Source organism: Phyllobates terribilis, unplaced genomic scaffold (assembly GCF_046119375.1).
Source record: "Phyllobates terribilis strain yellow unplaced genomic scaffold, ASM4611937v1 Scaffold_2__4_contigs__length_985480577, whole genome shotgun sequence".
NCBI lineage: Eukaryota > Metazoa > Chordata > Amphibia > Anura > Dendrobatidae > Phyllobates > Phyllobates terribilis.
This window is the reverse complement of record NW_027362762.1, coordinates 960,365,457-960,389,919: the sequence shown is the minus strand read 5'-3', so window position 1 is coordinate 960,389,919 and position 24,463 is coordinate 960,365,457. Positions and strand designations below refer to the sequence as shown.

Sequence of the window (24,463 nt, the reverse complement as noted above, 5' to 3'; positions counted from 1 at the left end):
GCCAATTTTCGCACAAATCTACAGATAGCTTGGGAGTAGGGAATAGTTGTGATTGCAGTCCTTTTAAGGACTAGGTTACAGCATTTCCTACGACTTTTATCAGGCAGGTCTGTGCTCTTAAATAGATAGGTTGTGGGAGTAAAGACTAATTGTAATTGGAGTCCTTTTCAGGACTAGGTTACATCAGTTCCTATCAGTTTTTGCCAGGCAGGTCTGTGCCAGTGCTGTGCAAGTTTTTTTCACAGCATTTGGCTGAATCTAGCAAAGCTAATCCTTTTTGGCCTATTGCAGAGTGTGTTAGTCAGTGGAGTAGCCTATCTGTGTTGCAAGATATACCACCTGTGTATAGAATACCAATTTTTTTACTGCACCTAGTGAAGTAAAATCTTTTGGGCATAGCATCATTCTATTAGTCCATCTATACTGACCTCCATCAGGTTGCAAACTGAATATATTTTTTTTCTGCATCTAGCTCTGAAAAAATATTGGGCTTCTAGCAGTGTGTGGGACTTTCTCTATTAGTCCATCTATACTGACCTCCATCAGGTTGCAAATTAAAAATAATTTTTATCTGCATCTAGCTCTGAAAAAATATTTGGCCTTCTAGCAGTGTGTGGGACTTGTTCTATTAGTCCATCTATACTGACCTCCATCAGGCTGCAAATTAAAAATAATTTTTATCTGCATCTACCTCTGAAAAAATATTTGGCCTTCTAGCTGTTATGTTCTGCTACCAGAGCTAATGAAAGAGAGGAGATCTGTCCCTACGATAGAACTCAGCTTAATCCCTATGAAGTAACAGGGAACCTTATCCTGCGATCAGACCTGCTAAAGTCCTAATCTAGTCTGTACGGAGACCTATAGATGTGGGGAGGGAATCCCTACAAGTACTAAGGACTGGGAGGAATATGGGACACCTCCTAACAGAAATAGTAGCAGACAGACGAACAAACAAAATGTATAGAACATAGAGGTCAGTAGACCAAGCAAACTAACAGAGCAAGACACAGAGCACAGGCTAGCTAGAAAGTAGATATACAATGAAGTCCAGCAAAGCCAGAAGGGCGGAGCAGGATTAAATAGGCCAACAAGGTCATGTGACCAGCAAAGGAAAAAAAACCTAAGAGCAAGGTTCTAACAGTACCCCCCCTTCTAAGAGGATCCTCCGGATCCCCTAGGACCAGGCTTATCAGGAAATCTCCTGTGAAACGCTCTGATAAGTCTGGACGCGGAAACATCATCCGACCTCACCCAAGAGTTATCCTCGGGTCCGAAACCTTTCCAGGCCACAAGATACTGCAAACTACCTCTATACCGTCTAGAGTTAAGGATGCGAGAAATTTCATATTCCCCATCCTCCACCACCGGAGGAACAGAGGCAGAGGCGTCACCATCCGACACAACAGCTTTTTTCAACAGAGACATGAAACACCGGATTAATTCTCCAGGAGGTAGGAACCTCCAACCTAACAGCAGATTGGTTGACAACCTGAAGCACCTTAAAGGGCCCTACAAACTTGGGACCCAATTTCTTTGAAGGAATCCTCAACCGCAGATTCCTAGAGGACAACCAAACCATGTCACCAACAGCGAACAAAACCTCCTGTCGTTTCCTATCAAAGTAGTCTTTAGATTTTCTGTTGGCCTCCTGAAGATTACCATGCACATCCGTCCAAACTCTCTCCAAATCACCGGAAAAATTCTCCTCCTCAGGCACGGCAGATCCCAACTTGGAGAACGACCCAAACGACGGATGTCTCCCAGAACAACAAAAAAAAGGCGAACAACCAGCAGAAGAAGATGTATGATTGTTCAGAGCAAATTCAGCAAGTGGCAGAAACCCAGACCACCCCTCCTGATTGTCTGCCACAAAACAACGCAAGAACTGCTCAACATCCTGGTTTTTCCTTTCTGTCTGGCCATTAGATTCAGGATGATATCCGGACGAGAACGACAAATGAACTCCCAACCTATCACAAAAGGCACGCCAAAAACGAGCCACGAACTGAGGACCCCTATCAGAAACAATGTCAGTAGGAACGCCATGAAGTCTGACAATTTCCTTGACAAAGGCCTTAGCGAGAGTTTTAGCGCAGGGCAGTTTGACGAAAGGAACCAAGTGACACATCTTGCTAAAACGGTCCACGACCACCCAGATGACAGTAAAACCCTCAGAGGGGGGAAGGTCAGTTATAAAGTCCATAGCCAAATGTGTCCAAGGAGCACTGGGAACCTCCAAAGGACAAAGCAACCCCGCAGCAGGAGTATGTGAGGACTTAGATCTAGCACATATAGTACATTGACGCACCCACTTAATGACTTCCTTCTGCCATCCAGGCCACCAAAAACTGCGACCCACCAGTCTCTTGGTCTCAGAGATTCCGGGATGACCTGCCAACCGAGATTCGTGACACTCAACAAACAAATCTCTCCTAAAGGTCCCAGGCACAAACAACCTCCCATGAGGAGTGTTAGAATGGGCATTCTCCTGTGCTTTAAGAATCTCATTTTCCAAAACGGAGTCCAAAGCAGCTATCACAACACCTTCTTGTAAAATGTTCTCCTCTTTCTCAGCACCGACTATGGGAGAAAAACTGCGAGACAAGGCATCCGCCTTAACATTCTTAGTACCAGGGATGTAAGTAACGGAGAAATTAAACCGCGAGAAAAACAGTGCCCACCTAGCCTGACGGGCATTCAGGCGCTTGGCAGCATCAAGATATATCAGATTTTTATGATCCGTAAGAACCTGAATGGGAAATTCCGCACCTTCCAAGAAGTGGCGCCAGTGTTCAAATGCGAGTTTAATAGCCAATAATTCCCGATTACCAATATCGTAATTCAGTTCAGTCTCCGAAAAATTTTTTGAAAAAAAGGCACAGGGATGTAATCCATCCCCGTTATCCTGAGACAATACTGCGCCAACCCCCACAGAGGAAGCATCAACCTCAACCAAAAACGGCCTAGTAACATCAGGCTGCATAAGGATGGGAGCAGAGGTGAACCTCTCCTTGAGATACACAAAAGCTTCAATGGCCTCAGAAGACCACTGAACCGCATCAGCACCTTTCCTGGTGAGATCAGTCAGAGGTTTGACAATACCAGAAAAATTTTTTATGAATTTTCTGTAGTAATTGGCGAAACCCAAAAACCTCTGTATCGATTTCAAACCAATAGGCCTAGGCCATTCCTGCACCGCCTGAACCTTAACCGGATCCATCTCAAAACCTTTGCTGGAGATAATGTAGCCCAAAAAACTAATTCTCTGTACAGCGAACTCACATTTCTCCAGCTTAGCAAAAAGCGAATTGTCCATTAATAACTGTAATACCTCACGCACGCTCTGCCAATGAGACTCCAGATCCGGCGAATAAATCAAAATGTCATCCAAATACACAACCACATTTTTGCCGATTAAAGGTCTAAGGATATCATTAATCAGATTCTGAAAAAATGCAGGAGCATTAATAAGACCAAAAGGCATAACCAGATTCTCAAAATGACCCACAGGAGTGTTAAAAGCAGTCTTCCATTCATCACCCTCCTTCATGCGCAACAGATTGTATGCCCCCTTAAGGTCAATTTTAGAGAACCACTTGGCCCCCATTAACTGGTTAAACAGATCAGGAATCAATGGCAGTGGGTAAGGATTGCGTACAGTAATTTTGTTAATCTCACGAAAATCCAGACAAGGACGTAAACCGCCGTCCTTTTTTTTTACAAAAAAAAATCCAACCGCCACAGGAGACTTAGAGGGCCTAATGTGACCGGCGGCCAAGCTTGTCTGTATGTATTCCTCCAAAGCCTTCCTCTCAGGAATAGTAAGGTTAAATAAACGACTTTTAGGAAGAGTCGCTCCAGGGACAAATTCAATAGAACAATCATAGTCTCTATGGGGAGGCAAAACCTGCGATTCCTTCTCAGAAAAAACTCTCCAAAAATCCTGAATAGGAACAGGCAATTCTCCCCTATCCAAAGCTGCAATACGCCCGTTACAACACTTGTCATAACATTTATGGCTCCAGGATTTAATTTCACTGGTAGACCAATCCAGTACAGGATTGTGAAATTTTAACCAGGGCAATCCCAATATTACTGGAGAAGGCAAGTTATTCAACACTACCAAATCCAATTTCTCATGGTGAACACCATTAATAGTGAGAGGAAATTCACAGACCTTGAGAGTAATATTCTTCAAAGGGGAACCATCCACAGAAACCACAGCAATGGGGGATGATAAAGGTTCGGGTTTTAAATTGAGTCTTTCCACGAATCCCCCATCAATAACATTCAGAGTAGACCCGCAATCAACAAACACCCGAAATTCCATTAATTTTTTCTGAGCAATCGTGGAAGCAGCTAAAAATATACCCTTGGAATTTAAACAGGCAATACGGGCGTGACTGACCATTTTTTTTTCTTTCTTCATACGAAGCTCACAGCCTTTAATCAAATGACCAGATTTTCCGCAATAGAAACACAAGCCTTCAGAAAATCGACGGTCTTTTTCTTGAGAGCGAGGTGCCACCGATCCAATCTCCATCGGTTCACCACTGTTAGTACACACATTCTCATAACCAGAAACTGACATAGCAGAGGATTTGCTCTCATTAACCCTAGCACGCAGTCTCCTATCCACCCGTATAGCTAATTGCATAGCCTGTTGCAAATCTTCAGGTGTAGGATAAGCAATTAGCAGGTCTTTAACCCTTTCACTGAGCCCAGCAAGAAATAGACTTTTCAGAGCAGAATCGTTCCACCCTGTTTGAGTAGACCAACGACGGAAATGAGTACAATATTTTTCCACATTACCTGATCCCTGTTTTAAACGTCTCAACTCAGTCTCAGCTGATGTGACACGGTCAGGATCATCATATAATAGTCCCAAAGCAGAAAAAAAACTATCCACTGATCTGAAACATGTATCACTAGGTTGCAAAGAAAAGGCCCACTCCTGAGGCTCTTTGCGCAAAAGTGACATTATGAACCCTACGCGCTGGGATTCATCCCCAGAGGACTTAGGTCTCAAACGAAAATACAATAAGCAAGCATTTTTGAATGAAAAAAATTCTCGGTGTTCACCAAAAAATAAATCCGGCAAACATACCTTAGGCTCCAAGAAATGTGCTCCAGGACAGTTACTCACGTGCTGACGGAGCTCGGCCACCTCCAGAGAGAGTCCCTGCAGGCGATGAACCAAATCCTGAACCGACACCATGATGGAACAGAAAAATCTTTCCTTAGAGAATTTGCTGGCTGGACTTACTGTTATGTTCTGCTACCAGAGCTAAGGAAAGAGAGGAGATCTGTCCCTACGATAGAACTCAGCTTAATCCCTACGAAGTAACAGGGGACCTGATCCTGCGATCAGACCTGCTAAAGTCCTAAGCTAGTCTGTACGGAGACCTATAGATGTGGGGAAGGAATCCCTACAAGTACTAAGGACTGGGAGGAATATGGGACACCTCCTAACAGAAATAGTAGCAGACAGACGAACAAACAAAATGTATAGAACATAGAGGTCCGTAGACCAAGCAAACTAACAGAGCAAGACACAGAGCACAGGCTAGCTAGAAAGTAGATATACAATGAAGTCCAGCAAAGCCAGAAGGGCGGAGCAGGATTAAATAGGCCAACAAGGTCATGTGACCAGCAAAGGAAAAAAAACCTAAGAGCAAGGTTCTAACACTAGCTGTGTGTGGGACTTTCTCTATTAGTCCATCTATACTGACCTCCATCAGGTTGCAAATTAAAAATAATTTATATCTGCATCTACCTCTGAAAAAATATTGGGCTTCTAGCTGTGTGTGGGACTTGTTCTATTAATCCATCTATACTGACCTCCATCAGGTTGCAAACTGAATATAATTTTTTGTCTGCATCTAGCTCTGAAAAAATATTTGGGCTTCTAGCAGTGTGTGGGACTTTCTCTATCAGTCCATCTATACTGACCTCCATCAGGTTGCAAACTGAATACAATTTTTTTCTGCATCTACCTCTGAAAAAATATTTGGCCTTCTAGCAGTGTGTGGGACTTTCTCTATTAGTCCATCTATACAGACCTCCATCAGGTTGCAAATTAAAAATAATTTTTTTCTGCATCTAACCCAGCCAATAGTTTTGGCCTAATACCACAGTTTGGCCACTCAGCTCTGCTCGGTTACCATCCATTGTTTTTTTGTGCAAACAACTCCAGAGTTGTGAATTAGTTAACCACCAAAATGAGTGGAAAAAGGCCTGCTGCTGGTGGAAAGGGGAATAGGCGTGTTGGGAAGGGGAAAAAAGGTTGTGTCCGTGGGGTAGGTGTTAAAGCAACAGTAACATCTGCAGAAGAAAGACCATCTTCCAGCCAAACTAAAATGTCTACTTCTTTTAGCGGACAATGTGATAAGATCCCTTTCTTACGGCCACGCCAATCGCTACAAATTCCAGATGAGGCACAAAAACAGCAGGTGCTTCAACGGATATCAAGTGCTCCTTTAAGTGGGCTCTCCTCCACATCAACTTCAACATCACAAATACTCCAGTCCTCAAAGGTGTCACCCCAATCGCACTTGCTTCCTCACAGCTCCCAAATCTCCAGCTGCCCGTCTGAGTATGAGGTAGAACAGATGGTTGAGTCTGCAGAGCTGTTTACTCATACTATAGCCTGGGAATCAGAGGTCGACTCCAGCGCTTCTGTGAATCCAGACGAGGAAATGATCTGCACTGATGCCCAGAATCTTTATGAGTCGGATCCAGGACCAGACGCAGAAGGTTCTGACCATAATGTAGACCCTCATTCCCAAACTGTAACTCCTGTTGGTGGAGACAATGAGGAAGACGATGATGAGACTCAAATACCTGATTGGAGCGACAACTTTAGTTTTTTGTCAGGGCAGGAACAGGTTGGCTCTGAGGACGACGGGTGTGATAACGCACAGGGTGATGATGATGAGGTTGGAGATCCCACTTGCTGTCAACCCACAGTCAGCCAAGAGATGAGGTCAGCAGAGGAGGTGGAGGAAGATGCTAGTGACGACGAGGTCAGGTTGCGCCTTCCTGGACAGAGACGTAGTACTGGAAGCACGTCAACAACTGCATCCTCAAACACAACTCCGCCTCTGACCACAAGTCGTGGTGGCTCTTCAGGTTGCATGGGTGCTAAGCCTTGCATAGCCTGGGCATTTTTTCAGATCGATAAAGATGACCCAACTCATGTTATCTGTAACATTTGTCAGCAAAAGCTAAGTAGAGGCCAAAAAATACATAGTTTGAGTACTTCATGCATGAACCGGCACATGGACATGAAGCATAAGTTGCAGTGGGAAGCTCAGTGTGCTACAATGCGGCCTAGCCGGCCGGGCCAACCACCGTCTGCCATATCTTGTGCATCCGCGGCCTCTTCATCCTCTGTGACTGGGGGGACAGCAGTCACACCTGTTTTGGGGCGCAGACCTGCCACCTCTTTACCCGCAACAGCCAGCGTGATTGGCAGGTCATCATTTTCTTTGGAGGTGGTAACACCAGCTGGTGTTGAGCGCTGTCCGACATCGATAGCACCACCTTTGGATCAAGGCAACCTAACATGTCCGCCTGCATCTTCCTCACAGACCGGCAGTTTGCCGGGGACACCCTTATCAACCCCGTCTAAGCACAATAGCCAGCCCTCGGTCCCTCAGATGTGGACAAGTAAAAGACCATTTCCTCCTAGCCATGAGAAAGCTAAGAGGTTGAATTTCACCATCTGCAAGCTCTTGGCTACAGAAATGCTGCCTTTCCGCCTGGTGGACACAGAGGATTTTCGAGACCTTATGTCCGTCGCAGTGCCCCAGTACCAGATGCCCAGTCGGCACTACTTCTCAAAGAAAGGTGTGCCTGCGCTCCACCAGCATGTCGCACACAACATCACCGCTTCTTTGAGAAACTCTGTGTGTGACAGGGTGCATTTCACCACAGACACTTGGACGAGTAGGCATGGACAGGGGCGTTACATGTCGCTGACTGGGCACTGGGTAACTATGGTGACAGCAGGACAAGGGGCTGCTGTCCAAGTCTTGCCGTCCCCACGAGTTGTGCGTCAATCCTCTTTATGTCAAAGTTCCTCCACTGCTTCTGCCTCCTCAACCTCCTCTGGGTCTTCCACCTGCACCCAAAGCCTGTCTGGTCATGCCACAAGCTTTCTAACTGCGCAGAAGGGATCCTGCACACCTCCTTACTATGCTGGCAGTAGGGCTCAACGTCATCAGGCGGTTTTTACATTGAAATGTCTGGGAAATGTGAGTCACACAGCTGAGGAGTTGTGGTCAGCTCTGGAGAACCAATTTCATGAATGGTTGTCTCCACTGGACCTGAAACCAGGGAAGGCCGTGTGCGACAATGCTGCAAACCTGGGTGCGGCCCTTCGCCGGGGCAATGTCACACACGTGCCTTGTATGGCTCACGTGTTGAACCTGGTTGTCCAGCAAATTTTAGCCCACTATCCCAGACTAGATGGCCTTCTGCAGAGGGCACGGTCGCTGTGTGCTCACTTTCGCCGTTCGCATCCCGCAGCTCAGCGACTTACATCTCTACAGAAGTCGTTGGGCCTGCCACTTCACCGGCTAAAATGCGATGTGCCTACCCGGTGGAATTCAACTCTGCACATGTTGCAGCGACTGTGGCAGCACCGACAAGCCCTGGTGCAATACGTTCTGACGTATAGCCTGGGCCAACGAGATCCAGAGGTGGGGCAAATCACGCTGGAGGAGTGGTCTCAGATCAGGGACCTATGCACCCTTCTGCACAGTTTTGAAATGGCGACGAAGATGTTTAGTGCTGACGATACCATTATCAGCATGACTATTCCGGTGATTTACATGCTGGAGCACATGTTAAACAGAATTCGGAGTCAGGTGGTGGCACAAGTGGAGGTGGAGGAAGTAGAGGAGGAGGAGTTGTATGCGGAAGGGCTAACATCTGCAAGGTCCAGACGGTCGGCAGCACCAAGGCGGCAGGCATGTGAGGGTGGGGGAGATGGTTTTACCAGGGCGCATGGTAGCAGCCAAACTAGTGAGGAAGGTGCAGGAGCCCAGGAAGAAGTGGAGGACGAACTGATGGAAGACTCATCAGATGAGGGAGACCTTGATCACATTTCTGTTGTGCGAGGTTGGGGGGAGAGGACAGAGGAAGGAAGCATGATTGTTACCTCGCCACCAACACAACAGGGACTTGGTGCTCCTGGATGCGCAACACACATGAGTGCCTTCTTGCTGCACTACCTGCAACATGACCCTCGAATTGTGAGAATTAGAAATAATCCTGACTACTGGGTTGCCACACTGTTAGATCCCCGGTACAAAAGTAAATTTGCAGAAATTATTCCTGCCATAGAAAGGGATGCACGCATGCATTAGTATCAGCAGAGACTGTTGCAGAATCTTACATGTGCTTTTCCACAAAATACCAGTGGTGCACGTAATGAATCTCACAGTTCCAACTTGCCAACCGTGGGACCGTCAAGTGTTCAGCACTCAAACCGTAACAGAACCACAGTATCTGCTGGTAACATCAATTTTGCGGAATCATTTCACCACTTTTTTAGCCCATCCTTTGCAAGGCCACAGGAGACAAGAAGTCTGACACATAGTCAACGCCTAGAGACGATGGTATAGGAGTATCTCCAAGTAAACATTGAAGCCATGACTGTGTCACTGGACCCTTGCTCGTTTTGGGCTTCCAATCTGGATAAATGGCCGGAGCTAGCCACTTACGCCTTGGAGATCTTGTCATGCCCCGCAGCCAGCGTTCTGTATGAACGTGTGTTCAGCGCTGCTGGTGGTGTGCTGACAGATAAGCGCACGCGGCTCTCCACTGATAATGTAGACAGACTCACGTTCATAAAGATGAACAAATCATGGATCCGAAACGACTTTTCTACCCCTGTGTCATCCTGGGGAGAGTAAAAGCTTGATGATTGGTTAAAATCACCCTACCAACCGTTTTAAGCTTTCAAATTACTAATCATGTTTATCTGTATCTTGGCTGGAAAATAATTTGGGCTTTGTAGCAGTGTGCAGCACTGATTCTATTAGGCCATCTATAATAAGCTCCAAAAGATTTAAAATTACTAATCATGTTTATCTGTATCTTGACTGGAAAATAATTTGGGCTTTGTAGCAGTGTGCAGCACTGATCCTATTAGGCCATCTATACTAAGCTTCACCAGATTTAATATTAATAATAATTTTTAGCTGCATCTAGCCCGGAAAATAATTTTAGGGCTCCGAGATGCGCAAGACACATAAGTGCCTTCTTGCTGCACTACCTGCAACATGACCCTCATATTGTCAGAATTCAAAGTAATCATGACTACTGGGTTGCCACACTCTTAGATCCCCCAAACTTTTCGATCAACCTTTTCATTTTAATAAAGACCAAAAAAATGGTCATTTTTGAAATTATAAGCATTAGCAGGTTATTAGAAACTGAAATCAAACAGTTTTCAACTCAAAACTTTATTCTAGGTGATGTTACATTTTCACATAGGACCCCTTGTTCGAAAGGAGCTTCTGAACTCTCTCGTCCATTGAATTTGTCAGGTTTTGGATGGTTTCTGCTTCAATTGTTTTGCATGAGGACAGAATACCCTCCCAGAGCTGTTGCTTAGATGTGAACTGCCTCCCGCCATCATAGACACTCCTTTTGATGATGCTCCAGAGGTTCTGAATGGGGTAGAGGTCAGGGGAGCATGGGGGTCACACCATAAGTTTGTCCCCTTTTATGCCCATATCAGCCAGAGATGCAGATGTTTTATGTGCAGCATGAGATGGTGCATTATCATGCAAAAAAATGATCTTGCTGTGAAATACACGGTTCTTCTTCTTGAACCATGGCAGGAAGTGCTGTTTGAGAAAATCCACATACATTATGGAGTTCATCTTTAGCGCCTTCAGGGATCCTAAAGGGGCCGACAATCTCTCTCCCCATGATTCCAGCCCAAAACATTACTCCACCTCCTCCTTGTTGGCGCTGTAGCCGTGTTTGCGTGGGGTGTCCATCAACCAGCCATCCTCCACTCCATCCATCTGGACCATTGAGCGCTGCACGGCACTCATCCGTGAACAAAACAGTTTTGAAATCAGTCTTCATGTAATGTTTGGCCCACTGGAGCCGTTTCTGCTTGTGTGAAGTGGATAGAGGAGGTCGACAGGATGGCTTACGCACAGCTGCAAACCTCTGAAGGACCCTGCATCTTGTTGTTCGGGGGACGTTGGAGGCACCAGCAGCTTCAAAAACTTGTCTGCTGCTATGACAAGGCTTTTTTGCCGCTGCTCTTTTAACCTGACGTAATTGCCTGTAGGAAAGAGTCCTCAATTTGCCCTTATCAGCACGCACACGTGTGTTCTGTGAATCAGCTACATACTTCTTGATTGCCAAGACACTTCATCCTGATCATCGCACAATGTTGATTGTAGTCATGCCTTGACCTAAACACTCCACAATTTGTTGCTTCTCAGCAGCCGACACATCCTTTTTCTTTCCCATTTTGGCAGAAAATGTAGGCTGCTTAATAATGTGGGACAGCCTTCTTAAGTAGTCTTGCCTTTCATTGGACACACCTGCCAAACTAATTAGCACAGGTGTCTGCAATTGCTTACAGTGATATAAAGAGCCCTGACACACATCACCATCAATGAGTTTAACTGACAAACAAACAAATTCTTCCCTTATCACTCCTAAACACTTTTTGCATAATAATTTGGAACGCGGTGTACATGTGCTTTTCCACAAAACACCAGTGGTTCACGTAGTGAATCTTACAGTTCTAACTTGCCAACCGTGGTCTGTATGGAGTTGTTCAATAAAGGGCCCAAAATTAAGATAACATAGACGGGAGAGGTCTCTATGAATAGGAATTCCTAAGTATTTGATACCCTGTGAAGGACAGGCAAAGGGAAAGTTGGACTGGATGGAATCCTATATGGATTTGGGGAGGGAGACATCGAGGGCCTCAGACTTCGCTGCATTGATTTTAAAATTTGACCATGTAACAAAGTGATCTATTTCAGCCATAACAGCATGGATGGATATATGTGATTGAGTGATATATACTAGGACATCATCAGCAAATAGAGAGCACTTGTACTCGGTGCCTCCCACCTCAATCCACCTAATATTGGGGTTATGGCGAATTGATGAGAGCAGGTGCTCCGTCACTAGGATGTATAAGAGAGGGGACAGAGGACATCCCTGCCTTGTCCCATTGGTGATTGTGAAAGGTGATGAAAATGTTCTGATGCACCCCCTGGGCCTTGGGACACCCGGAGCCGGACCCTTTTTGGTGGATGCTGGTGGTTGCAGTCTTCGTGGCGGCGACCCGGTTCCGTGGCTCAGGGTGGTCAAACCAGTGGCGGAACTATTTATGTGGTTTTGATGTTTAAATGTCCGACTACGCCACCCGTGGATTGCGGTCAGAGTGAACCGCCGCTGCAGGGCAGACCGCTAAGGCTGGTGTTGTGGGTGCAGCAGAGCGTAGCATAACTCCCCACGGGAGGAGTATAGCCTCAGGGCAGTGTATGCGGAGGATGGGGGTGATGGTGCAGGGCAGCAGCAGTAACGACACGGAGTCAGTGATGCAGTCCAGGGCCTTTACTCACAGTTCTTATTATCCAGACCACGTCTGCAGGTAACGGCTGCCCACGTCGTACTGTGCTCACCAGGTGAGGGGCTCAGACAACTCCCAGATAACTTTGGAGCGCTTCACAGGACCCCCTTTGTGTGTCCTTTGTCTGGCCTTTCTTACCAACCCTTCTGTCCGGCTGCCTCGGGCCTCCTCTTGGTAAACTTGGCGCCAGTTTCCCTGACCCTATGTGGTGCCTTCCTAGCGGGTGTAGCGAGGGGCTGCACCACATAAAATGTCACAGCCTCCGGTTTCTAGCTGAGGGTCGTTTCCTGCCTCCACTAGTTTCGGGGGCCGGTCTCCCCCTTTGGCCTGACCCCTCCACGCAGGTGGATTCGGGCGTGCGGTGGCGACTCGCCCGTCCACACCCCTGGGATCCCTTCATTCCTCGTTCCTGGAGCCTTCTCCGCTCCTCTTCCTTCCTTCTCCCTCTTCCAGGCCTGGGCCTCTGTTACTAGGCCCGCCTCCGGAGCAGAGCTCATGCAGAGCCCCTGCTCCCTGCCACTTCTGCTCAGACTTCTCTGCACTGAACTAAGATGGTGCCCACCTTTTATACTCCCTTCTCAATGCACCCAGGAACTGCTTCCTCCCTGCTCCTGCACTACGGGGTTCCCCTTCCTCAGTGTTCCCTCCCCCCACTCCAGCCAGGGACAGGGACTGTCGTGCCCATCTCAGAGGCATATTGGTCGCCCTGCCCCACGGCAATGTGGTGTAATGCATGCAGGTGTCGGGTCCTGATCCACACTCCATCCTTACCTGAGAGTGAGATATCACACCTCTGGGTGAGGTGCAATACCTCTGTAGCAACCGAGCCCTCAGGGTGCTACAGTTCCATTTATCTTCAGCCTAGGTGACGTATTGTGATACAGGGCCGTGATTTGGGCTATAAAAGGGTCCCCTAGACCCCTACCCCAAGCTTTTTAAGAGAATCATATATGGCGTGCCAGGAGACTCTATGGAATGCTTTCTCAGCATCCAACGAGAGTATCTAATTACAAATTTTTAACTGCATCTAGCCCAGGAAATACTTTGTGCCTAGTAGCAGTGTCTGCTAGTCAGCGGATTATCCCGGCTGTTAAACAAGCTACACCACCTGTAGTTTGGACACTTAATTTTTTCAAATGAAATGCTTCGGGACCACGGGATACTCAGTGAAGAGCATCAGGAGGCACCCCAAGGCATAGGGGCTGGGACTGGCAGTAGGATGCCTTGCAGTGGACAGCCGAGCTCGATCCTTATAAAAGCTTTTTAACTGCAGCAGCTTTAGTGGACGCTACTGGTGCTGGAATTACGCGGCTGCTGGCATGAGACTTGCCCTCCAATAGATCCTTGTAAATGGATTTAAAGTGTATTCATTCAAATTAGAGGGACAATTTAAATTAAAAAGCTTAGAGCTGCCTCCACCACAGGGGGGCTCCCTCGACCCACCAGCGGACAGGCACCAGTATTGGGAGAGGGGGGCTGGCCGTCAGGGTTCACCGCGGCTCTGGCACAAACCCGGCGACACGGAGGTGGCACGGGCAGGAGCGGACTGAATGTGTCGGCTTCTCACTTTTTGGATTTTAGAAGGGCATGACATGCCTATATCTGTGTCTCCCCCTCCTTTTACTCCTCCACCTCTTTTATTTTCGCATGACTATATGTACTTGTCACTTTTCCATGTGTTAGTTGTGTCTTCTGAGCAGTTTGTCAGCTTTTGGACACCTTTGAAGGTGTTTTCTATGTGTTTCTATGTGTTTTTGTTTGCCTGCCATTGGTTTTAACGGTGTTCGAAGGTGTTCGACGAACAGTTCGACGAACAGTTCGGCGAACACACGGGTGTTCGACGAACCGAACCGAACTCGAACACTACGGGGGTGGCTCAACACTAGTCACTATACTCACAGTTCACAGTGACCCGGACTTGTTTGACATCAGCTGAAGCTACTTCATTGGCCGCCTTGCACTCATATTTTCCGGACTGCTCTCTTGTGATTCCTTGGATATCCAGATATTCCTCTTCTCCTTCAAATTCTCTGGCTGCAAGAAAGTAAAAGAGAAATTCAGACATGAGCAATCCATTCATTTCTATGCAGGTTTCATATTATGATGCATTGGACACAGTATTTAATACAATTTAAAAACATTCCTCAGAAACTCCCGGTGATTGGAGAAAGCTGAATGACTTCACTCTGGATCTGCCAGTGCGGGAGAAACTGTGAGAACAACATCACGGTCTATAGAAGATGATGGAATCCGAAAAAATGGGCAAAGACTTGTTACCTGACGAACGACTAAATAATGTTCATCTTCTGATTATATGACCTGATACGACCACAATGGATGGTTCATCTGATAATATACAGTGCAGGCCCTCTGGAAGCTGAAAGACTGGAGTTAGGGCCTCCAGAGACATAGAATGTTAGTATTGGGGCAGTATTAGTGTGGGACCTCTCATAGTGCTGAAGGACAGGTCTGTGGGTCCTTAAACTAAAAGGCTGGAGGGTGGTCATAACAATAGATGCCAACATTACTGGGGACACATAAGCTAAACCCCTATGACTTCCCGGAATGTCGCTTCTCTTCTAGTAACACCACAGTCCACAATAAAACAAAATGGCTGGAGTGTGGTCCAGAAGATACAACTGTAGGGCTGGAGTGTGGTCCCAAAGATACAACTGTAGGGCTGGAGTGTGGTCCCTAAGATACAACGGAAGGGCTGGAGTGTGGTCCCTAAGATACAACTGTAGGGCTGGAGTGTGGTCCCTAAAATACAACGGAAGGGCTGAAGTGTGGTCCCTAAGATACAACTGTAGGGCTGGAGTGTGGTCTCTAAGATACAACAGAAGGGCTGAAGTGTGGTCCCTAAGATACAACAGAAGGGCTGGAGTGTGGTCCCTAAGATACAACTGTAGGGCTGGAGTGTGGTCCCTAAGATACACCTGTAGGGCTGGAGTGTGGTCCAGAAGATACAACTGTAGGGTTGGTGTGTGGTCCCTAAGATACAACTGTAGGGTTGGTGTGTGGTCCCTAAGATACAACTGTAGGGCTGGAGTGTGGTCTCTAAGATACAACAGAAGGGCTGAAGTGTGGTCCCTAAGATACAACAGAAGGGCTGGAGTGTGGTCCCTAAGATACAACAGAAGGGCTGGAGTGTGGTCCCTAAGATACACCTGTAGGGCTGGAGTGTGGTCCAGAAGATACAACTGTAGGGTTGGTGTGTGGTCCCTAAGATACAACTGTAGGGCTGGAGTGTGGTCTCTAAGATACAACAGAAGGGCTGAAGTGTGGTCCCTAAGATACAACAGAAGGGCTGGAGTGTGGTCCCTAAGATACAACTGTAGGGCTGGAGTGTGGTCCCTAAGATACAACTGTAGGGCTGGAGTGTGGTCCCTAAGATACAATGGAAGGGCTGGAGTGTGGTCCAGAAGATACAACTGTAGGGCTGGAATGTGGTCCAGAAGATACAACTGTAGGGCTGGAATGTGGTCCAGAAGATACAACTGTAGGGCTGGAATGTGGTCCAGAAGATACAACTGTACGGTTGGTGTGTGGTCCAGAAGATACAACTGTAGGTTTGGTGTGTGGTCCCTAAGATACAACTGTAGGGCAGGAGTGTGGTCCAGAAGATACAACTGTAGGGTTGGTGTGTGGTCCCTAAGATACAACTGTAGGGCTGGAGTGTGGTCTCTAAGATACAACTGTAGGGCTGGAGTGTGGTCCCTATGATACAACTGTAGGGCTGGAGTGTAGTCCAGAAGATACAACTGTAGGGCTGGAGTGTGGTCTCTAAGATACAACTGTAGGGCTGGAGTGTGGTCCAGAAGATACAACTGTAGGGCTGGAGTGTGGTCCCTAAGATACAAATGTAGGGCTGGAGTGTGGTCTTTAAGATACAACTGTAGGGCTGGAGTGTGGTCCACAAGATACAACTGTAGGGCTGGAGTGTGGTCCAGAAGAGACAACTGTAGGGTTGGTGTGTCGTCCAGAAGATAAAACTGTAGGGCTGGAATGTGGTCCCTAAGATAAAACTGTAGGGCTGGAATGTGGTCCCTAAGATACAACTGTAGGGCTGGAGTGTGGTCCAGAAGATACAAATGTAGGGTTGGTGTGTGGTCCAGAAGATACAACTGTAGGGCTGGAATGTGGTCCCTAAGATACAACTGTAGGGCTGGAGTGTGGTCCCTAAGATATACAACTGTAGGGCTGGAGTGTGGTCCCTAAGATACAACTGTAGGGTTGGAGTGTGGTCCCTAAGATACAACTGTAGGGTTGGTGTGTGGTCCAGAAGATACAACTGTAGGGTTGGTGTGTGGTCCAGAATATACAACTGTAGGTTTGGTGTGTGGTCCCTAAGATACAACTGTAGGGCTGGAGTGTGGTCCTGAAGATACAACTGTAGGGCTGGAGTGTTGTCCAGAAGATACAACTGTAGGGTTGGTGTGTGGTCCCTAAAATACAACTGTAGGGCTGGAGTGTGGTCTCTAAGATACAACTGTAGGGCTGGAGTGTGGTCCCTAAGATACAACTTTAGGGCTGGAGTGTAGTCCAGAAGATATAACTGTAGGGCTGGAGTGTGGTCTCAAAGATACAACTGTAGGACTGGAATGTGGTCCAGAAGTTACAACTGTAGGGCTGGAGTGTGGTCTCTAAGATACAACTGTAGGGCTGGAATGTGGTCCAGAAGTTACAACTGTAGGGCTGGAATGTGGTCCAGAAGTTACAACTGTAGGGCTGGAGTGTGGTCTCTAAGATACAACTGTAGGGCTGGAGTGTGGTCCAGAAGATACAACTGTAGGGCTGGAGTGTGGTCCCTAAGATACAACTGTAGGGCTGGAGTGTGGTCTCTAAGATACAACTGTAGGGCTGGAGTGTGGTCCAGAAGATACGACTGTAGGGCTGGAGTGTGGTCCAGAAGATACAACTGTAGGGCTGGAGTGTGGTCCCTAAGATACAACTGTAGGGCTGGAGTGTGGTCCAGAAAATACAACTGTAGGGCTGGAGTGTGGTCCAGAAGATACAACTGTAGGGCTGGAGTGTGGTCTCTAAGATACAACGGAAGGGCTGGAGTGTGGTCCAGAAGATACAACTGTAGGGCTGGAGTGTGGTCCAGAAGATACAACTGTAGGGCTGGAGTGTGGTCCCTAAGATACAACTGTAGGGCTGGAATGTGGTCCAGAAGATACAACTGTAGGGTTGGTGTGTGGTCCAGAAGATACAACTGTAGGTTTGGTGTGTGGTCCAGAAGATACAACTGTAGGTTTGGTGTGTGGTCCCTAAGATACAACTGTAGGGCTGGAGTGTGGTCCAGAAGATACACCTGTAGGGCTGGAGTGTGGTCCAGAAGATACAACTGTAGGGTTGGTGTGTGGTCCCTAAGATACAACTGTAGGGCTGGAGTGTGATCTCTAAGATACAACTGTAGGGCTGGAGTGTGGTCCCTAAGATACAACTGTAGGGCTGGAGTGTGGTCTCTAAGATACAACTGTAGGGCTGGAATGTGGTCCAGAAGATACAACTGTAGGGCTGGAGTGTGGTCTCTAAGATACAACTGTAGGGCTGGAGTGTGGTCCAGAAGATACAACTGTAGGGCTGGAGTGTGGTCCCTAAGATACAACTGTAGGGCTGGAGTGTGGTCTCTAAGATACAACTGTAGGGCTGGAGTGTGGTCCAGAAGATACAACTGTAGGGCTGGAGTGTGGTCCAGAAGATACAACTGTAGGGCTGGAGTGTGGTCTCTAAGATACAACGGAAGGGCTGGAGTGTGGTCCAGAAGATACAACTGTAGGGCTGGAGTGTGGTACCTAAGATACAACTGTAGGGCTGGAGTGTGGTCCAGAAGATACAACTGTAGGGCTGGAGTGTGGTCCAGAAGATACAACTGTAGGGTTGGTGTGTGGTCCCTAAGATACAACTGTAGGGCTGGAGTGTGGTCCCTAAGATACAACTGTAGGGCTGGAGAGTAGTCCAGAAGATATAACTGTAGGGCTGGAGTGTGGTCTCTAAGATACAACTGTAGGGCTGGAATGTGGTCCAGAAGATACAACTATAGGGCTGGAGTGTGGTCTCTAAGATACAACTGTAGGGCTGGAGTGTGGTCCAGAAGATACAACTGTAGGGCTGGAGTGTGGTCCCTAAGATACAACTGTAGGGCTGGAGTGTGGTCTCTAAGATACAACTGTAGGGCTGGAGTGTGGTCCAGAAGATACAACTGTAGGGCTGGAGTGTGGTCCAGAAAATACAACTGTAGGGCTGGAGTGTGGTCCAGAAGATACAACTGTAGGGCTGGAGTGTGGTCCAGAAGATACAACTGTAGGGCTGGAGTGTGGTCCAGAAAATACAACTGTAGGGCTGGAGTGTGGTCCAGAAGATACAACTGTAGGGCTGGAGTGTGGTCCAGAAGATACAACTGTAGGGTTGGTGTGTGGTCCCTAAGATACAACTGTAGGGCTGGAGTGTGGTCTTTAAGATACAACTGTAGGGCTGGAGTGTGGTCTCTAAGATACAAGTGTAGGGCTGGAGTGTGGTCTCTAAGATACAAGTGTAGGGCTGGAGTGTGGTCTCTAAGATACAACTGTAGGGCTGGAGTGTGGTCCCTAAGATACAACTGTAGGGCTGGAGTGTGGTCTCTAAGATACAAGTGTAGGGCTGGAGTGTGGTCTCTAAGATACAACTGTAGGGCTGGAGTGTGGTCCTAATACATTACTTATTATCAGCCCATGCAGCTGGTTTAGATTTTAGTTCTGCCCCTTTGTCCATAATTATTTTCATTCATTCCTTTTGGATCTAGCGCTTCGTGGTAACTTTCGATTGCGTCAGGATTGCGGTTTCTGAGACAGTAATGTTTCCACGTAAAAGGAAAACTAGGGAAGATGTTGAGATTCTTGTGCTTGGCTTTTGGCTTCACCCCCATCCGCAGATATCATGAGATACGTAAGTATCGGAAAGTCACCGCGGAGCCCTGGACTTATTTTACTTATTATTTACTGTGTAGAAATAATGAGAATTGTGTCTGGTATTAGGATTAACAGGAACAACAATAGCACAGTGATACCATCAGATATTTAGATCGCCGGTCGCCGGTAGAGTTAGCGAACTCCATCTTATTTACAGTTACAATGTGTCTTATTCCACCCCAGGAAACCAGATTATCTGGAAAAATATAATAATCTTTTGTGGCATTTTAGCGGAATAAGGAGAGAAAACTAAAATCTATAATTCCCATTTGTATGCTAATGCGGTGACATACTTTACTGGAGAGGGAGCTCTTCCCAAGCACAAGAGAGTTTTTATCTTTCCTGAGACAGACTCCCTATGTGGAAGTGATAATTACAGAAGGGAGGTGCAGAGATAACCACCAACACAGAGGTCTCTGGAGAAAAAGCCTAAAAAGTCAATACTATTCATGGTTTGGCTAACAATACTGCTAGCACTCTTTAGGGACCTTCTGCAGATCCCCCACCCCTAAACTCACATTTATGTGCCAACAGATGTATATTAAATTAAACTGAAAAAAAAGTTTTATTTGCAGTACCTCACTTAACCACATGGAGTGCTGTAAGGAAAATACAAGTGCTTGATGCAAAATACTCTGAAGCTCCCTCTAGTGGTGAGATAATATATTTCAGGAATTTACAATTGCCGATTTACAAAACCCATATGAACTGCTCAAATCACGATAAATAATTAATAATATCCACATAAAGGCCTAGTAATTGAACTTGTAACATCTTTTTCCATATGGAATGTTACTGTACAAAAGAGCAGCTATACAAATATGCGACCTCCTCCACTACATTTCCTAAATACACCAAGTTCTTGCTGCAGTACCTCACCTGACCACACAGAGTGCTATTAAGAAAATATACGTTTCTAAGACACAATACTCTAAAGCTCCCTCTGGTGGTGAAATAATATATTTCAGGAATTTACAATTGCCAGCTTACAAAACCCAAATGAAAGGCTCAGAAACACAATAAATAATTAGTAACATCCACATAAAGTCTAGTAATTGAACTTGTAACATATTTTTCCATATAGAATATATTACTATACAGAGGAGCGGCTATACATATATGCCTTCTCCTCCACTACATTTCCTGAATACAAGTTCTTGCTGCAGTACCTCACCCGACCACACGGTGTGCTGTTAAGAAAATACATGTTTCTAAGTCACAATAGTAATTGAACTTGTAACATATTTTTCCATATAGAATATGTTACTATACAGAGGTGTGGCGATACATATATGAGTCTTACTCCAGTACATTTATTAAATACACCAAGTTCTTGCTGCAGTACCTCACCTGACCACATGGTGTGCTGTTAAGAAAATACATGTTTCTAAGACCCAATACGGTGAGGCTCCCTCTGGTGGTAAAATTATGTATTTTAGAAATTTTAATTTCTTGGTCTACAAAAACACAGATTATAGACTCACAACAAACACAAGAAATATCAAATGCCATAACATATATAAGTCTAGTGATTAGACTTGTAATATTAGCTTTTGCTTTGTGGGATATCTTACTGTGCTACAGTAGAGCAACTATAAGTATATGCACCCTCTCTAATCACAATGCATTTCATAGATTCAAGTTTTTACCGCAGTACCTCATATGACCACAAGGTGTGCTGATATGAAAAGAGGTCTATAAGACAGAATGCTCTAGAGCTCCCTCTAGTGATAAAATAAGAATTTACATTTTCTGGCCTAAAAAAAACAGATTATAGACTCAGAAACACAAGAACTAATTCCTAGCACATAGGTCTAGTAATTGAAATTGCAACATTGGGCTTTTGCTATAGAGTAGCTATAAATATAAGTACACTCTCCTAATATGATACATTATCTGCATTCACCAAGTTCTTGCTGTCGGAGTTGATATATTGACATTAATGGCAGCCTGTCTATCCGAACCTGTGAGACCCCAGTGCAGTCTGCAGACCGAGCGCCCCTGACAAGCAGGATGGAAATAAACTGGACGCATGGACGGCAGAAATGAAAACAGCGCTGATTTGTCTACTCTGCTATTTAGTCCTCATGTGTGCAGACAAGATGTCAGGCTAAGTCAAGGCCTCGCTCTATAACTACTGCAAATACAGTGCGGCCGATGGAGGAGATAAATGCTATATCTGTCTCCCCATTATAATTCAGCTCACTTCTCTGCATTTACACCCGGTTTACTCTCCTTTTACTTAACACTGAGATCTTCACCCCTCCGAAAATGTCAGATGTGGAAATGGGAATTAGGGTTTGTCCATTATCTGACCAGCATTTAATTTCCTTCCTATTAGTGGATTTGGACAATGGCTTGTAGGAATGTCCCTCTAAGGGGTTCACTTCATGCTCTCCAGTACAGGCTCCCCGCTCTCCAGTACAGGCCCCCCGCTCTCCAGTACAGGCTCCCCGCTCTCCAGTACAGGCCCCCCGCTCTCCAGTACAGGCTCCCCGCTCTCCAGTACAGGCCCCCCGCTCTCCAGTACAGGCTCCCCGCTCTCCAGTACAGGCTCCCGGCTCTCCAGTACAGGCTCCCCGCTCTCCAGTACAGGCCCCCCGCTCTCCAGTACAGGCTCCCCGCTCTCCAGTACAGGCCCCCCGCTCTCCAGTACAGGCTCCCCGCTCTCCAGTACAGGCTCCCCGCTCTCCAGTACAGGCTCCCCGCTCTCCAGTACAGGCTCCCCGCTCTCCAGTACAGGCCCCCCGCTCTCCAGTACAGGCTCCCCGCTCTCCAGTACAGGCCCCCCGCTCTCCAGTACAGGCTACCCGCTCTCCAGTACAGGCTCCCCGCTCTCCAGTACAGGCCCCCCGCTCTCCAGTACAGGCTCCCCGCTCTCCAGTACAGGCTCCCCGCTCTCCAGTACAGGCCCCCCGCTCTCCAGTACAGGCCCCCCGCTCTCCAGTACAGGCTCCCCGCTCTCCAGTACAGGCTCCCGGCTCTCCAGTACAGGCTCCCCGCTCTCCAGTACAGGCCCCCCGCTCTCCAGTACAGGCTCCCGGCTCTCCAGTACAGGCTCCCGACTCTCCAGTACAGGCTCCCCGCTCTCCAGTACAGGCTCCCTGCTCTCCAGTACAGGCTCCCCGCTCTCCAGTACAGGCTCCCCGCTCTCCAGTACAGGCTCCCCGCTCTCCAGTACAGGCCCCCCGCTCTCCAGTACAGGCTCCCCGCTCTCCAGTACAGGCTCCCGGCTCTCCAGTACAGGCCCCCCGCTCTCCAGTACAGGCTCCCCGCTCTCCAGTACAGGCCCCCCGCTCTCCAGTACAAGCTCCCCGCTTTCCAGTACAGGCTCCCCGCTCTCCAGTACAGGCCCCCCACTCTCCAGTACAGGCTCCCCGCTCTCCAGTACAGGCTCCCGGCTCTCCAGTACAGGCCCCCCGCTCTCCAGTACAGGCTCCCCGCTCTCCAGTACAGGCCCCCCGCTCTCCAGTACAAGCTCCCCGCTCTCCAGTACAAGCTCCCCGCTCTCCAGTACAGGCTCCCTGCTCTCCAGTACAGGCTCCCAGCTCTCCAGTACAGGCTCCCCGCTCTCCAGTACAGGCTCCCAGCTCTCCAGTACAGGCTCCCCGCTCTCCAGTACTGGCTCCTCGCTCTCCAGTACAGGCTCCTCGCTCTCCAGTACAGGCTCCCTGCTCTCCAGTACAGGCTCCCAGCTCTCCAGTACAGGCTCCTTGCTCTCCAGTACGGGCTCCCCGCTCTCCAGTACAGGCTCCCCGCTCTCCAGTACAGGCTCCCCGCTCTCCAGTACAGGCCCCCCGCTCTCCAGTACAGGCTCCCCGCTCTCCAGTACAGGGTCCCGGCTCTCCAGTACAGGCTTCCCGCTCTCCAGTACAGGCTCCCCGCTCTCCAGTACAAGCTCCCCGCTCTCCAGTACAGGCTCCCCGCTCTCCAGTACAGGCTCCCCGCTCTCCAGTACAAGCTCCCCGCTCTCCAGTACAGGCTCCTTGCTCTCCAGTACAGGCTCCCCGCTCTCCAGTACAGGCCCCCCGCTCTCCAGTACAGGCTCCTTGCTCTCCAGTACAGGCTCCCCGCTCTCCAGTACAGGCCCCCCGCTCTCCAGTACAGGCTCCTTGCTCTCCAGTACAGGCTTCCCGCTCTCCAGTACAGGCTCCCCGCTCTCCAGTACAGGCTCCTTGCTCTCCAGTACAGGCTCCCCGCTCTCCAGTACAGGCTCCCCGCTCTCCAGTACAGGCTCCCCGCTCTCCAGTACAGGCTCCTTGCTCTCCAGTACAGGCCCCCCGCTCTCCCGTACAGAATCCACATTTTCCGTTACAGAATCTAGTTTTATTTTCCATCTTCCTATAGTTATTACCATAATCCAGTGCATTAACATCTGCTATGAAGACATGTTGAGCAAAAATACAGTCTAATTAAATGAAATTGGACCAAAATACTAAATTCTTGCATCTTATTATCAGTGGAGGTGAATGCAGAAGGTGGAGCAACCCTGCTCTATTTATTTACTGCAAGTGCATTGAAAGCAGATTAGCCTTTCCTAGCAGATTATATGGCTGTACGTCTAAGGTGAAGTAATTAGCTAATGTGCTGCTATTTGCATATTCATGCCGGCTACAAGCACTATAGGACTGGGGGTATAAGAGATACTGATTAATAACGATCCATCTGCCGGTAGACTGATGGAAGATTCTCCATCACCCCATCTTCTGCCAGGGAATTTCACCTTGAGTCTTGTCTTTCTCCCGGCTCATATTAAATTCAGTGTTTTCCAACAAAGCCATTAATATGTGGGAAATTAAGTGAAGTTTGTTGTTTAATAGCATATCTGTGGGAAGCGAGTGACAGTGAGTGATGGCGCGTGTATACATCTGCAATTTACCCGCCAATG

At 47.6% G+C, this 24,463-nt stretch overlaps 1 protein-coding gene across 2 annotated transcripts in view; it reads right to left on the bottom strand.

The window, feature by feature from the left end:
• Nucleotides 1-24,463, bottom strand: part of LSAMP (limbic system associated membrane protein) — a 1,076,006-nt gene that overhangs the window by 96,857 nt on the left and 954,686 nt on the right. For both annotated transcript variants that reach the window (XM_073668587.1, XM_073668588.1), the window contains exon 4: nucleotides 14,525-14,659. In XM_073668587.1, the coding sequence (XP_073524688.1) occupies nucleotides 14,525-14,659 (135 nt within the window). The remainder of the gene's footprint in view (nucleotides 1-14,524; nucleotides 14,660-24,463) is intronic.